At 33.2% G+C, this 16,628-nt stretch overlaps 1 protein-coding gene across 1 annotated transcript; it reads left to right on the forward strand.

The window, feature by feature from the left end:
- Window positions 1–10,927: 10,927 nt before the first annotated feature.
- On the forward strand, window positions 10,928–12,532 carry LOC133182403 (octopamine receptor Oamb-like). Its single transcript, XM_061317231.1, has one exon. It carries the CDS (start codon window positions 11,234–11,236, stop codon window positions 12,380–12,382), a length of 1,149 nt encoding a protein of 382 aa, XP_061173215.1. The 5' UTR covers window positions 10,928–11,233; the 3' UTR covers window positions 12,383–12,532.
- Window positions 12,533–16,628: the final 4,096 nt, after the last annotated feature.

Genomic DNA, 16,628 nt, shown 5'->3' on the forward strand with positions numbered 1-16,628 from the left:
GTAAGGATATACTCCTTACGCCGCGACTCTAGAGCAGACGCTCTAACCACTGCGCCACGCGAGCGACCCTCAAATAAAGTATTTGAATGAATACTTAATCCAAGCTGGAGTGAATGTATTAAAGAAATGACATCGATATTAAATTTCATAAATTCATTATTACCATTACTTGATTGTAAATGTATACTGACTTTCATGGTAACTGTACACAACTGTACACTTGAATCAAGAATATTCACAGAAACTTGAAGACACAAAGTCGAATCAGATGCACATATTTCCTTGCACTATTTTTTTTTTTTTTTTTTTTTTTTGGAATGGGTTAAACATCCATTCTTCTACCTTGAACTATTCCACTAACAAATTCAACTGATCTTTGGATAAAGTTTTTTTATGTGATTTATTCGTCTACTCCCGCATTGTACTAAGTCATCAGCTGTTGTAGCTCTTTGGGAGGGGTTGGAGTAAAAAAAAATACGGTTTTGTTCAGTCAAAGTATTAAAACAATTTTTCAATTTCAGAATGGAAACATTCAGAGATAACACGTGATATCTTACTTCTCCCAGTTGTTGTTTTTCTCGAGTCAGTGTGTAATGATCTTGATTTTTAATGTACACTGTATACATCTATAATGATTAAGATTTGTACCTTTAAATTAAAGAACATCCGATGTCTCTGAGCCATGACACAGAAAAACTTGATTCTTTTTAAAATGGATGTCCGTGATTCAAACTGTAGAAATTAACCACTAATGATATAAATACACTAATTCTTAGCAGCGTAGACATATTTGCATCCCTTATCAGATACCCGATAATCATATCATAAATAAAGCGCCATGATACATGTACCATATCCATTAATGATACAGGCAAATGTCAATTTGTGGGTGGAGATGTCCACTAATTAACAATCATAGACTCGCCCTGTAATGATATAAATTAAATTGAATGTCATTTGTAAATCCACTTGCATTCATTACATAATGAGAAGGTTTTATTTCTTTACTGCGCACTAATCCGCACACATTTCATAACTTAAGGTGCTGTTAAGTTTTAACGAGAACTCCTTTTCTCTCAAATATCATCAGAGTGACTTTGCAATTCAACAATATTTGTTCTTGCTCGATTGCTGTAAAATGAACTTGATTCAAGTTCTTATCTTCAAGGTTAGAATAATTACAGCCGCTGAGCTTAAACTTTTCACTTTTGATTCAGAATACTTATCTTGCTTTTGTTGTGTGATATAATCTCAATTGAAAGTCTGATATTAATAGCCAGAACATTGTAGTCCTTTACCCAATTTTGTTCGGCTCATATATCTCAAGACATGAAAGGGAATGACACAAAAATTCTTAATGTCGTTCTTGCAGTGAGATATTTGTTTAATCCGTTATCTAAAAGCAACTTTAACTGATTCTTTGACGGACAGTCAGGCTCAAAATTATGATAAATGACTGGTTATTTTCTGACATTTATTTGATGAAAACATTTCCATTTGAAAAAGAATAATAGTTTTGATATTCCTGTACGTCCGTTACAATTGGGAGTACCCATGTCTTATCCGCAGTCCCTCCTATACCAATATCACCGAATAAAATTTAATGATACTTCCACAGAATCTTTATTACATAGTGCAATTAAGCACCTTCTATTTTACGTTTCGATCGGAGAGATATTTGGGGATTCCATTGGCAAAACAGAGATACGGTCATTTTTTTCTATAATATTGAGGGTACCCATCTCTTATCCACAACTCCTCCTCTAACACAGAATAAAAGTTAATAAGACTTTCTCAGAATTCATCACGTAGTGCTACCATGCGCCTCCTATTTTACATTTCGATCGGATAGATTTTTTGGGGTTTCCAATTTTAAAACATTCTTTCTATAATATTGGAGGTACCCATCTCTTATCCACAACTCCTCCTATCTCACAAAATTAAATTTATAAGACTTTCTCAGGATTCATTTCGTAGTGCTACCGTGCGCCTCCTATTCTACATTTCGATCGGATAGATTTTTTAGAAAACAGACTTTGTTATTATACCCATATGGGAGCGGGGGTATCATTTTGTGAGTTCAGTGCTCACAGTACCTCTAGCTGTACCTATCTTTAAATAGCTGGACCTATCTCCGAATAAATTGAAGACAGGTATAACCAAATTAAAGAAGAAAAAGATGAAATGGATAAAGATAACGAACAGTGATCGACAAAAACAAACAATACAAATTTGTGAATAGGGCATAAAGTAAGGACCCCTTGAAATACCAGAGGTGGGATAAGATACCTAGGAGGAGTAAGCATTTCCTGTCCACAGGTCACTCCCGCCGTGAGTCCTATGTATTGATCAGGTATAAAAGCAAAGGCCTAACAATTGGAATGAAATATGTCATTCAAAATACGACCCATTAATAAATTATATTTTTCAACAAGGTCATTATAACGACCATAGAATTTACGAAATGCTGACTTCAAACGAGGTCGTTGAAATCCTTGTAACATCAACTTATCTCTCAGTAGCTTGGCTTGGTTTAAAAATTAATCGCACCCAGAGTATGACTTTGAGTATCGAATAATTTGGGAGACATAAATAGCATATGTAGATGTTAGTGGAATATTACTACATAAATAAGGAAAGTTGACGATAAAAAAGCTTAATTTGGATGAAAGTCCTCTCGTCATCATCTTGTCATACAGATTACTTGTTAATTGGACCTTATCGTCTATAGTCAGTAAAACATCCAAATATGAAACAGATGTGACAGACTCTATGGTGTCTTTTATTTCGAGTTCACTAAGATATATCGAGTTGACATTTGAATGGAAGTAACCATTCCTAATTGATAAAAAGTCGTCGATATATCTGAATGTGAAGGCCGTAGCATGTGTTTTCTTCTAATCATGTAGAAGTTTTTGAATAAATTCTGCTTCATAGGAATATAAAAACATGTTTGTTTTATAAATAAAGGAGCACAATTAGAGCGTGGTCTCTGAAGACTACATAGATGTTGTCAATGAGGAACTCCAGCATCCTTTTAACATCAATTTGAGTACTTGTGTGTGGAATAAGATTGATTTTTAATAATTTTGTTGATGACCAAACAAAAGATAGGAAAATTTCCGAGTTCCATTTTTATTGAAGAAGCAGTTGCCTACGATATCAAAAAAGAAACTTTAAAAAAAAAATATCGTAATGAATGCTTGTATAAAGTGTAGAAAAGTCGTATCTTTCATGTTACTTTTGAAAATGCTTGCGATTAATTTAAATTTTCTAAAAGTTCTTTGGAGTTTTTGAGAATCCACATTTGATTAATATGCTGTAGACAGTACCTCTGAAGCTTCTCCTTTAAAGCAGTTAATATTTTTGTGAGGAATAAAGATAGGGGCTTGGTAGAACACTTGCTGGACCCCGAAATGTAACTTTGTTAGGATTTTTGTGAAGTTTAGGAATCCAGCATAGGTAGGATAGATCGAACTCAGCTTCTTTGATTGGAATGTTAAAAGTATTAAAGACTGAAATGTTATTTTCAAGAATTTCATCCTTAGAAAATGATCTGTGGGTATAAATAGGATTTCCAGACATAGAATTAAAACCAAGTTCTTCTAAAATGCAGTAATAATAATGAGCTAATTAAAACCAAGTTCTTCTAAAATACAGTTATGATAAACAAAGACGATATTCTTCTGGAACTATAACATATTGTTCATGTAGTCTTTCTAATTCTTTTATCACATCTGATTTAGTGAAAACGGAAGGATAGATGGTTCGCATATTACCTTTTAACTTTCTAACACTACAAAATTAAAGATAAGGTCTAAATAATTTCCTTTTTTTAAATGATTTAACCTAGGTTCAAATGAACCACAGCAATTAATCTATAATTGATGCACACCATTCTTTAATTCAATTACTGAAAGGTTCGATTTAATTTTACCTTTCTTTAAATCATTCGAAAATAGGTACTTAATAGGTTATTGAATTAATCTATCGTTAATTCAATTACTGATCGGTTTGATTGATTGTACTTATCTTTAAATCATTTGAAAACAATTGATTTAATATGGGTACAATATTCAATTTAAGTTAGGTACAATTATTTGATTGATAACTTACAGTTGATGGTATTCTGTTTAAATACTGGTCATTCCATTTGCTTCTGACTTCTGGTACAGGTATGAGGCCCTTATCTTAACTCTATTGCTTCGCTGCTATCTGGTTACTGCTGGGTGGTAAGTCCGCCATTGATATCATCAGATGGAATTCATCTGTCGTTGGATGTTTTGACCCTTTAAAATCATAACATACTATAGCTGGTGGGTCCATAGTGGTGATCTCACTTCGTGTCATGCGGCTTTCACTCCGTGGTGTCTTTTAGGTGGAAAATCCAGCACAAAGCTTTCTCCGCCTCATCACCTAAATTTTCTAAATTCCCCACTGATTCAAAAGCCTTTAATAAAATATGGAGACAACGAACAGCACCACTTGGGTTGTTTAGGAAAATGATCACATGATCAATTTTTGACGTAATCTCATAAATATTCATGACGTGCGTCACTTGTGTTTTGACGTAATGAAGAAAGTCCATTTAAACAATACAAATCGAGTGCAGAGCAAACACGGACCTCCAAAAACATCATAGGTTGGATCAGGATCCATGGAGGAGCAAGCATCCCCCGCCTACCGGCCACACCCGCCGCGCGCCCCCTGTCACGATCGGGAAAAACGGAAAAATCCTTAGACAATTCAGTGTGTAAATAATGGCCGAACAATTAGCATGAAAAACGTCAGTAAGCACTTGACCCAACGACAGGCCGCATCCGCCACAAAACCCGCGAAATGACGACCCCAAACGAGACCGACGACATCACCGCCTCATCAACCTGCCTGGCAACAGACTGACTCGCTTTAGAAACCGTCCAAACGCAGAGCACGCTCTCGCGCATCGAATCAACCGGGAGACAAAAACCCCACATGCATGCAGGCAATAAGGGCACCCTCACCCCCCCCCCCCCCCCCCCCCTCACCCCAAGCAAAACATCCAAACATGAAACATGTGTCAGACCCTGTGGTATCTTTTATTTCAAGTTCACTGGGATATATCCAGTCGACACATGAACGGAAGCAACCATTGTCAATTGATCATTGTTCATACTGAGTGCAAAAAATCGAAGACATCCAACTTCTTTGGGAATAGCAGTATCTTCCATCCTATCTGGTCATCTCCACAAAGGATTTGAAGATAGGTACAATCAATTATACTTAGATACACAATTAAAAGATAGTTATTATTGAATGAAACATATCTTAAGTGCATATGAAGACAGGTACAATCGATTTGAAGATACATACAACTATTTGAAGATAGGTGCAAATACCGGTATTTGAATATATGTTACTTTTGTGTTACATAAAAATTAACATTTAATTGAACTCAGATCGAAATGCACTTTCGTAACGCAAATGATAAGACAATTAAACAAATGAGAAGTTTGCCTTTTATTGTTTTCTGAGAAAAAAGTTAAAATTAGAGTAATTCCATGTTCAAGTTTTGAAGAAATGATAAAAATGCACTACATAATGATACGAAAAAGAAAAAAAAAGATCGCGTGATGCTAGCCTCGAACGTCCAATTGTTGAAATAATTATTACACTTAACCAAACAAACCTTTTGCAAATAAATGCCTACTTGAAATAAGAATATGAAAGCAGAATTTTTTTTTAGATAAACAAGATTACTCTAGAATTGTGTAACTATTTAATTTTGTTTCCAGGAAGAGACTTAATAAACTACTTCAAAGTCACCGAAATCGAGAATTTACGCTCCCCATGCCATTTTCATTTGTAAATTATTACTTGGTAGTGGCCAATTTGAAATTTATATATAATTTTACTTGTGATTTTTTTTTTTACAAAGAGAAACAATTGATACAAGTTTGATAGCTATTTTGCTGTCTTCGAAACTGCATCAGTCATAAAGGGGAAAAAAGATTATATAATTGTAGCATGTTCTTTTGTGTAGCAGTATGTACAACAGGTCAAGAGCATTCTTATCAAGATTCGATTATTGAAAAAAAAAATGAATATGTTTGATTTGTTTTATTTCTAAAGTGTTTTATGGCAACAACGACTTCAGATACTTTCATTTAGCTAATAAATAGAAATAAATAGGAACCATAGTCGTTTGAAATGGTGAATGATGCTGGTTTAGACTAGTAATGAGACACATTTGTACTAACATTTCATGTCTTAAAAGAAAATCACATCAAGGATTAACTTTTAACTCTTATTGTAAAGAATAAAATTACACTTAAACTAAAGGAAAAAATAAAATCTAATTTTATAGTTATCGATTTTATCTATTATTCAAAATTGAACCTCAAAGTGCAAGTTAATGATGTAAAAAATTACGAGATACAGGTGAAACAGGAAAAAACCAGAAAAAAATCATAGAATAATGATAATGTGTTATAATTAGGATAAATAACATTCTTGCTTGTTCAAAGATACTAAGAAAATATAGGATCCGATTTAAGCCGTTGATTTTCATTACTTATTCTTATTTGAAAAATTCCTCCTTTATATGTAGGAAGATTATTTTTATTCATAATTTATAATTTTAGCTAACCTGTGCCGAAGGCTCAATGAAATATGAAGATAACGAACAGTATTCAATCTCAAAAGTCCAATGAAACGATACAAATTTGGAGCAGAGCAAACACGGACCTCAAGAATTAGAGGTGGGATCAGGTGCCATGGAGGAGTAAGCATCCCCTGCCGACCGGTCACACCCGCCGTGTGCTCCTTGTCATGATCGGAAAACAAAAACCGGAAAAATCCGTAGACAGTTCAGTGTATAAATAATGGCCTGACAATTAGTATAAAAAACGTCAGTCAGCAATTTTTTGAAAAACTTGCAAAAAGATGACTTCAAACGAGACTGTTGATATCTTTGTTTCGTCAACTTGTTTGTCAATAGCTTGCCTCGTTTTAGAAATTATTCATATGTAGAGCATGCTCTTGCATATCGAATCAACTGAGAGATATAAACCCCATATGCAGGTGATAAGGGTATATTGCTACATAAGTAAGGGAAGTTGACGATTGGAAAGCTGAGGTCATCACGTTTATCATAAAGCTTTGTTGTTAGGTTACCATTAACGTCTTTTTCTAGTAAAATATCTAAATATGAAACAGATGTGTCAGAATCTGTGGTATCTTTTATTTCAAGCTCACTTGGATATATCGAGTCGACATATGAATTAAAGTAACTATTGTTAATTGATAATACGTCGTCGATATATCAAAATGTCGAGTTGAAGGTCACAGCAAGTGTTTTCTTCTTCTCATGTAGAAGTTTTCGAATAAATTCTGCTTCATATGAATACAAAAATAGGTCTGCTAATAAGGGGGCGCAATTGGTACCCATGGAAATTCCAACAGATTGTTGGAAGATCTGATCTCCAAAAACTACATAGATATTGTCAATCAGAAACTCAAGCATTTTTTAATATCAACGTCAGAGTACTTGTGGGTACAATCAGAGTGCTTTTTAACAAAATAATTTGTAAATGGTCAATGCAAGGTAAGTATATTTACGAGTTCCATTTTTATTTAAAAAGCAGCTGTCTATGATGTCAAAAAGCCTGGACTTCAATTTATCGTTGGAAATGGTTGTATAAATGTTGAAAAATCGTACGTTTGGATGCTATTGATTTTAGTAAAATTTTGTGATTTCAAATTTTCCAAAAGTTCTTTGGAATTTTTAAGTATCCACATCTGATTTACACCACTTCTCGAATATACTGTTGAACAGTACTCCTGAAGTTTCTCCTTCGTTACAGTAAATATTTTAGTGAGGAATAAAGATAGAGGCTTGGTTGAACATTTACTGGAACCCGCTATCTATCTTTGTTTGTAAGGATTTTTATGAAGTTTAGGAATCCAGTAAAGGTATGGTCATTCAAATTCATTTTGATTGTTGGGAATATTAAAATTATCTAAAACGGACATATGATTTTGAAAAATTTCCTCCTCAGAAAGGGAGGTATGGGTGTTAGTTGGATTTCCAATCCTAGCTCCTCTGAAATACAATTCAAATAATGAGCCTTACAAACAAAGACTATATTGTTACCAGCTTTGTCAGCTGGGACCAGTACATACTGATCGTGTCATCTATCTTATTCCTTTTTCACTTCTAAATTATTAAAGACAGAAGGATAAATAGTTTTCATACAGCCCCTCAATCGCTTAATGCGTGATTTCAACATCCATTTGATGCTCTTAATCCATTCTGACAAAGTGTCAAGGTCTTCTTTTTCGTGTTTGGCCCATCGCCTGGCGTAATCCTCTACAGAATTCATGATATTTATAAAATTATGACGCCAGTTGAAAGAACGGGGTTCCCTAAATTTTGGCCCTTTTAAAATAAGGGATTTAAGGTCCTCATTATTAACTATATTTACATCACCAGTAATGACGTGTCCAGCAGGACTGTAGTTGTAGGGTGAAGAACATGAACACGTAGGAGGATTATGTATCAGATGTTCGATATGTAGGCATTGTAGAGTTTTTTTGCAATTAAAAAGTTTGGAAGCAATAGTCGATGTATATTTATAAGAAATACAAGGTGTGGACTTCAACTTGAAATATGGTGGAATACAAGACTGGACCCTTTTGTGATTAAGAATATTACTAATACAGGTATTAACTGCTTCGATTCCTTTCTTTGCAAATTGAAGTTTAAGGAACAAACGGGTTGTTTGTGCAGTGTTATCTTCCGTAAAACGTAGCGATTTAAAAAGCCTATAATTTGCAATATCCATAATCACAGATCCAAGCCTGTATTCTGGTGACGAAGAATCCAAATATGGACTTTCCCTGACCTTTTCAAATAAACCATATAGAACTTTCAAAGGGACAGGGCAAAGTTTGGTGCGAATGTGATGGAGACCTAACTGTTTATTTACATAAGGTAGTAGTGATTCAAAAGAAATATCGTGTATAATAGGTTTATTGTATGAACGATGTCCATGACTCAAGTGAGCTTTTCTGATCGAAGGGTGTCCGGCGTCTGTCTGTCGTGTGTCGTCTGTAAACTTTTCACATTTTCGACTTCTTCTCAAGAACCACTAGGCCAGTTTCAACCAACTTGCCACAAAGCATCCTTTGGTGAAAGGAATTCAAGTTTGTTCAATTGAAGGGATAAGCCTTCTTTTTAAGGGAAGATAATACAGAATTAGTGAACATTTGATGGCATCTTTTAAAAATCTTCTTAAGAACCACTGTGCCAGAAAAGATGAAACTTATGTGAAAGCTTCATTACATAGCATAAATTCACGTTTGTTCAAATCATGACCCCGGGGGAGGGGGGAGGGGGGATAAAGCAGGTGATAAAAGTTATACATACGAGTATATAGGAAATATCTTTAAAAATTTTCCTCTCAAGAACAGCAAATCCATGATTAGTCATATTATTACAGAATCATCCTCAGGTAGTCTAGATTCATGTTTGTTCAAAATGTGACCTCGGAGTCAGGGCGGGCCACAACAGGAGATCAAAGTTATACCTAGGAATGTCTTTAAAAATCTTCTTCGCAAGAACAGCAAAGCCATGATTAGTCATATTATTACATAAGCCTCCTCAGATATTCAAGTTCGTTCAAATCATGACCTACGGGGGCGGGGGTAGGTAAGGACCACTTATATATTGAAACTTTTCAATAATGAACTGATATCTGCTTTTCTCGAGCCAAAGTGCCAAGGTAGGTTTATGGAAGTTATTTTTCCATCGTCAAAAATTTCGAATTAACTTAATTTCTTGACGTAAGAACCCTTATATATTTGGACAGTATTATTTTTTTTTCATTTGTAAAGAGAAAAGATAGTTTTCCGTTTATGGCAGATTATATATACAAAAACGACAAGTTTGTTAGCAATTACCCATTTTATGTTGACTTACCAATATACTTAATTCATTAAGCTGGTAACCCACATAATAATAGAAAATTAAAAACTAGTCATCATTTCCCAGACCAATCATTCTTTGTTTATTTCAGAATAAACGAAAGTCCACCAACATTCAAAACCCATCCAAATTATGCAATACTAGAGAATAAAATGAGGACTTCTATCATTTTAGTGACGTCATTAAGAAAATAATCACTAGTGGACTCGTATACTGAATATTTTTATAACTACATGTATGTATAAAATCTGACCGGTCTTATAACAACCACACTTGATCTTTAGAGATATTATATCTGCAATCTAGTAATCAGAGAAGTCTTGTTTATAAATAAAAAAAAAGTTTCTGAAGAACTACATGCTCAAACGATTAGGGAGAATTTAGATTTTGGAAACGAAATACACAGGCTTTCAACAAAATACTTTGTAAAATTTTCTAGATAAGACACAGTAATTAGTTTACAAAGAGTGAAAAATAATTGTTTCTTGAATAAAATAGCATTTTCCTCCTAGGCATCTTATCATTGAATTGAAAATATAATTATATTTAATGAATTATTAACCTAACCGATTGAATTTAAAAAAATCTAATGTTTTGAACATTGTCATAATTACATCCATATTCATATCACCAAAATAACTAACACCAATGATTTCTTTTATTTCCCTCTATCTATTTGTTTCAGATGACAACTATAGGGGCTTCTGATGAGTATCAATAAACCCTACTGAGTTGCATACATGTTTGAGAAATGTTAAACGGTGACACGGCTTTCTGTTGATTTGCTTCATGCATTGATCAATTTCACAGGGAGCTTTAAATACTTGCAAATGTGCAGATGCATGCACACTGAAAGATAAATGCCAGAGTGCGGATGCCAGTGAAAGATAAGGTATTTACCTCTTGAAAGAAATTAATTACTTTGGAAATTTAAGAAAACAGGTGATGAATTCGTTAATACACATCAAATCGATGTTTGCGCAAGGGAAGCACAAGAATCTTTCCAATTTGTAGTGTAAATTGGATAATTTTCAAAGGATTTGTTCCGCAGGGGTTTCTTTTTTATGATAATACACGACAATTTATAATACAAAAGTTTCTGTCTAGGATTTTTTCTTTCCTTTGTGCATCAGATATCGTGATATTATTATATCGAAGATTACCAAGATTTAAAGTACTGAACATATTGAACTTTAATAATTGGCAAAAAAACATCAATTTTTTAATTTTAATGCCAGGAGGTTAACAGATTCTCGACGCGAAACCATGTCGTCTAGTGACTACTTGGACTTGCGAGAGAAGACAATTTTCTATCTAGGAGTTCTATCGACAGCCATTATTCCATTCATTTTGACGGGGAATCTACTCGTTTTAATATCCCTGGTCAAATTTAAATTTCGATTTCGAAATGTTACAAACCTTTTCATCGGTTCCTTGTCTGTTGCAGACTGTCTCCTAGCAGTTTTGACGTTGCCAGTCTACGTGGCCTTTTACTTTGATGGGGACAGATTGGCAACAATCAAGTACCTTTGCATATGCAAATATTCTTCTGTCGTCTGTTCAATGAGCGCCTCACTCACAAGTCTTGTCGCCATTGCAGTGGACAGGTACATTGCAATAATTCATCCTTTGAAGTATCCATCCGTAATGACTAGAAAGAAAGCTTTCATTGTCATTTTTTCTCTGTGGATCTACAATTTGACATTATTTGTATTCCCCTTCTTCGTCAACAATTACACCAAGGAAACAAAAGAATGCGATTTTTTCAAGGTATTGCCAAAGGCATATTCTATGAGCAGTACATTTGGAGCCATATTTCTGTGTCTGGCATCGACTTTGTTCATGTACATCAGGATTTTCATTGTAGCTCAGAAACATAGAAAAAGATTAGATAAATACAGAAAGACCATAAAGTCCAACTTAGATCGGAAGTTTGAAAAAGATGCAAAATCAGCCAAAACAATGGCCTTGATTTTGTTCCTCTTTTTTCTTTTTTGGATACCGTTTATGGTTGCCGGACCGCTTAAATATCTCAATCTTGAAAAGAATCTTATTGAATCTATTAAAAGCATGGCTGTTTTTATAGCAATGTGCAATTCTGGGGTCAATCCAGTTGTTTATTGTTGGATGAGGAAAGATTTCCGCGCATCATTTACCGCCATAATTAAGTGCTATAATCGCACACAGAGTGAGGAAATTCTTAGGGAAGCTTCAACAAATTCTACAGAAGATAGACAGAAGAACGAAAATAGGAATAACTATAAAGAAGCACCAGAACGTGCAGAAGTTCAGAAAAAGCTTGATTTAAAGACTATTTGTTATACACAGCGTGTGTCCGACAGCTGCCTCGATTCCAGTTTAAGCCCTGACGGTAAATATACCAAGATAGACGAAGCAAGTGTGACAACAGTTTGAACTACCGTTATTTTTTTTAATGTTTTTCATTGGTTGACAGGTATGTTTTTCGTCGAATGCTTTATCATAAATTACCTTAAATGTCTTAAATATATTTGTTCATTTCAAATGATTTTTTTTTAATTTTATGCATTATTGCATTATTTTGTAAGCTAGTTTATCTTAATTTGTTCTGTTAAGTGTAGCCATTTGTTAAATATTTTCAAGGAATAAAAATTAAACGTCAAAGCTAAATCCTTTAGAAGTTTTAGTCTTATGATTGGTTCGTAACTGATATTTTGATGGAGAAAAATACCTGTCGGTGTAAAATTCCATCTTTACCACGGTTGTCGCGATTCTGAAAAATGTAAAATCTGATGGTGAAAATAGGAAAAATAAATCAACAGTATGGGGACCTACCTAATAATGTCTAGCCATATATGGAAGCAAAATAAATTTGTAAGCATGAGGACAAGATCGTTTACAGAAATTCATTTAAGAAGGAAACAGATACCACACGTGCTTTTCCAGCAAGTACCACCTAAATGCATTAGACCAAATGGTGTCACTTGGGGTCTCTTTCGATAAAACCTTTTTTTATGTATAATGCTCCTCTGATGCTAGTACATGAAGTTGGATGCATCGAAATCAATGTTTATTTTTTTGAGAAAATAGTTTTTTAAGAACCAGAGTCATTTCTTTTACTTACAAAACATCAAATACATGTAAAAAAAATTTTTAAAAGACAATATCACTATAAAAATATACATATACAAGATAACTTAACATAATATATTTGTGATAATTATAGTAATAAGAAAATAGAAATGTAGATGGTATGCTTTTATTATTCTGAAAAACTGATTTTCACACACACACACACACACACTCACCCTCTCTCTCTCTCTCTCTCTCACACACACACACACACACACACAAACAAACAAGAAAACAAAACAAAGTATAAAATTAAAATAAAGTTAGGAAAAAAACCTTTTTCTCTGGAAGGTATACCCGTCATGATTTAAAAATTAAAGCAAAATGAATTGAACAATTGACATTAACTTTACAGGAGATATTATTCACAATTTACACGTATTTTTCTTTCTGCTTCAGTGAACGACCTTGCATTTTACCCTTTTCATATTAAACTTTAATTGATTCCTTCGAAATGTAAAATCAGTGATGTTGAGATCTGCATATTCGTATGGAACGTCAAATTAACATAAATTCAAATAAATCAATATATCTTTAAGTGTTTGAAGATATAATTAATTCCATTAAATTCCATTATTGTGCACAGTAACTGAATTAATACGCATATTAAATCAAATGAATATTTGCTCTCTTCAATAAAATTGAAACGCCTATCAAATAGATAATTGAGAGCAATAATTGATTTGATGCGCACAATAATTTAATTGACGAGAGCAATTATATATTTTTTAATGCAGGCATTAATTCAATCATGAATATATCATTAATTGTGAAGGTATATTTGTTTATTGAATTGTTCCGTGCACCAAATCATTTGATTATACTTCAAATAATTAAAGATATTAGTTATTTAATTAATATTAATTTGGCGATCCATATACATGTATTACTTACTTGTAATACTTAAGGCAATAAGCAGATCAAAACTTCAATTTAATTAAAAAAAAAGAATTCACATTAATTGCTAAATAGTATCGAATTAAAAAAGGGAATGGTTCTAAAATTGATTTATCTAATATAAAGGCGGAGAGATTTTTCTAGAACCTTAAAATAGACAGTCGTTTAAATATTGTGCTCTGGGTACATGAAAGCAGACCAAAATTATAAACTTGAATGAAATATGTGGAGATAACGAACAGTATTCGAGCTCAAAGGTCCATTCAACATTACAAAATAGGAGCAGAACAGATACGGACTTCTAAGACATCAGAGGTAGGATCAGGTGCCATGGAGGAGTGAGCATCCCCTGCCGACCGGTCACACCCGCCGTGTCCTCCTTGTCATGATCGGGAAATAACGGAAAAATCCGTCGACAATTCAGTGTATAAATAATGGCCTAACAATTAGTATGAAAAAAAGTCAGTCAGCATTTGACTTAATGATAGTTTGTATTTGCTGACAAGGTCATTGTATCGACCATAGAACTTACGAAATGATGACTTTAAACGAGACTGCTGATATTCTTGTTTCATCAACTTGTTTGTCAATAATTTACCTTGTTTTAGAAATTGTTCATACGTAGAGCATGCTCTGGCGTATCGAATCAACCGAGAGATATAAACCCCGTATGCAGGTGATAAGGGTATATTGCTGCATAAGTAGGGGAAGTTGACGATTGAGAAGTTAAAGTCATTGAATGTTATAGAATAAGTTTTATGCCTCTTTGACTAAAGAAATACGGTGAATAATATTATTTTATTATTTTGTGCAAAATATCCTTTTCTATAATTATGTCAATTTTGTACAATGCAGGAAGTGACCATCTGTAGCGGAATTACATGGATACCTGGACCTGTACTTATATATATATATATATATATATATATATATATATATATATATATATATATATATATATATATATATATATATATGTACAATAAAGAATTTTGATACGATAATATTGAAAATTATATGTGATGTTTACAGTTTCTTTGTATTTTGCTTTTAAAATAGTCCCCTGGAAACACTCTCAACTCCATCAGTTATGAAATATCTATTGTTAAGCTAATGGAAGTGTAATAAGTTTTACAATGATTTCGCCTATGAAGTCAATAATTGTCACTTTAAGAGATTGCCTTGATGAAATGATCTCTCAACAGTCAAGGTAACACTTTTGTTGATCAAATCAACCAGCCTCAGATTCATTTTTCAATGTCAATAGGTTTGTCGGAAATACCTTTCAATTTATATGCCAAATGCAAACATCCGGGAGATAAAAGTAAAGCTATTTTGATGAAGCTGTTTTCAAAATTCTAAATGAATTCAATTTTCCAACGAAACTTAAGGGATTTCTGGACAGTAGTTTTCTTCATAAATTTTTACAACATTAACAACATATTTTATTTCAATTTATTATTTTTTTTTGTTTTAGCTTTGCTTACCAAATGCATGAACGGGGGGGAGAGAATTTCCCATTGCATTGCTTGACATTTACTATAATCTGTATTTAAAACACATACACTTAATACCCTAAAGAAATAATTGACAAGGCGCCCCAGTCAACTTTCTGGATAATGCACTCAAATGATTTCAATTTATTGGCATCTTCAAGGTAATTAAAATAACACAAAGTTCATGAATGAATGCAAATTGTGGAATAACTAATCTCGGTTCGTAGATAACAAATGAAATAAATAATCTCCCAGGGTTTGTGGTTGGATATGTTTTTTTATCCAACAAATTGTGTGTTTTTGTCCCCGAGCATTGGCGAGGGGATAAAAAATCATATCCAAACACAAACTATGGGGGATTCTTTTTATCATGTTTACACATAGCTATTTCATGTTTTATACTGTTTTATAGATAAATCCACAATTTTTGACTTGATCAAATCCACGCAAAAACCATTGTGACGTCACAGCCGTGGATATGAAAACGATATCCTATGAGCTATATCCACTGTATAAAGGAATTAACGTCCAAATTTAAAAACTTCAGATAGTTTGATATTAATGAAAACTAATATCATAATCTTCGAAGATTCCAAAAGAGATTCAATTTTTTCCAATAACTGAACAGCATATTTTCTAAATCAACATCTACTTTCATATGAAAAAAGTGGAACCTTGATTTCATAATGCATGCATGGTGTATATATGTTTACTTAGAAATTTGATTCATATGTTTGAGCATAACGACGTTTTTTCCGGAAATCAACATGTATGAAACAAGTTTCCCAAGAAACATATGCAGGACCCAGCAAGTTTCATCTATTCAAAAAGTTGCACATGCAGATATTAAACGTCTTGCGATAATTTAAAATATATGTGAAATCTTTGTTTCCCAATATATTATCACAATTCACGCATCTCGAAATTAGTGATAAATTTCAAGAGTAAGTAATTAGAAAGCACCTAAACAATATTTTGTCAAAAATATACTAAATTACGGACTGCAAATATATATATCTTTTGAATGTAACATAAAAGGAAATGGAACAGACAATAAAAAATAAGTTTTATTTCTTTTTAATGAGATGCACTGTGTATTTGTGTGGCTAAACTTCTTTAGTTGATGACGAAATGAGGAGTTATATAATTTCCTAACT

The sequence above is a fragment of the Saccostrea echinata genome, unplaced genomic scaffold (genome assembly GCF_033153115.1).
Source record: "Saccostrea echinata isolate AGI-Se365-2 ecotype Australia unplaced genomic scaffold, CSIRO_AGI_Sech_v1 ptg000009l, whole genome shotgun sequence".
In the NCBI taxonomy this organism is placed as follows: Eukaryota; Metazoa; Mollusca; class Bivalvia; order Ostreida; family Ostreidae; genus Saccostrea; species Saccostrea echinata.

What these genes read in the sequence shown, in the direction of transcription:
- LOC133182403 (XM_061317231.1), top strand. Translation starts at nt 11,234, where the DNA reads ATGTCGTCTAGTGACTACTTGGACTTGCGAGAGAAGACAATTTTCTAT.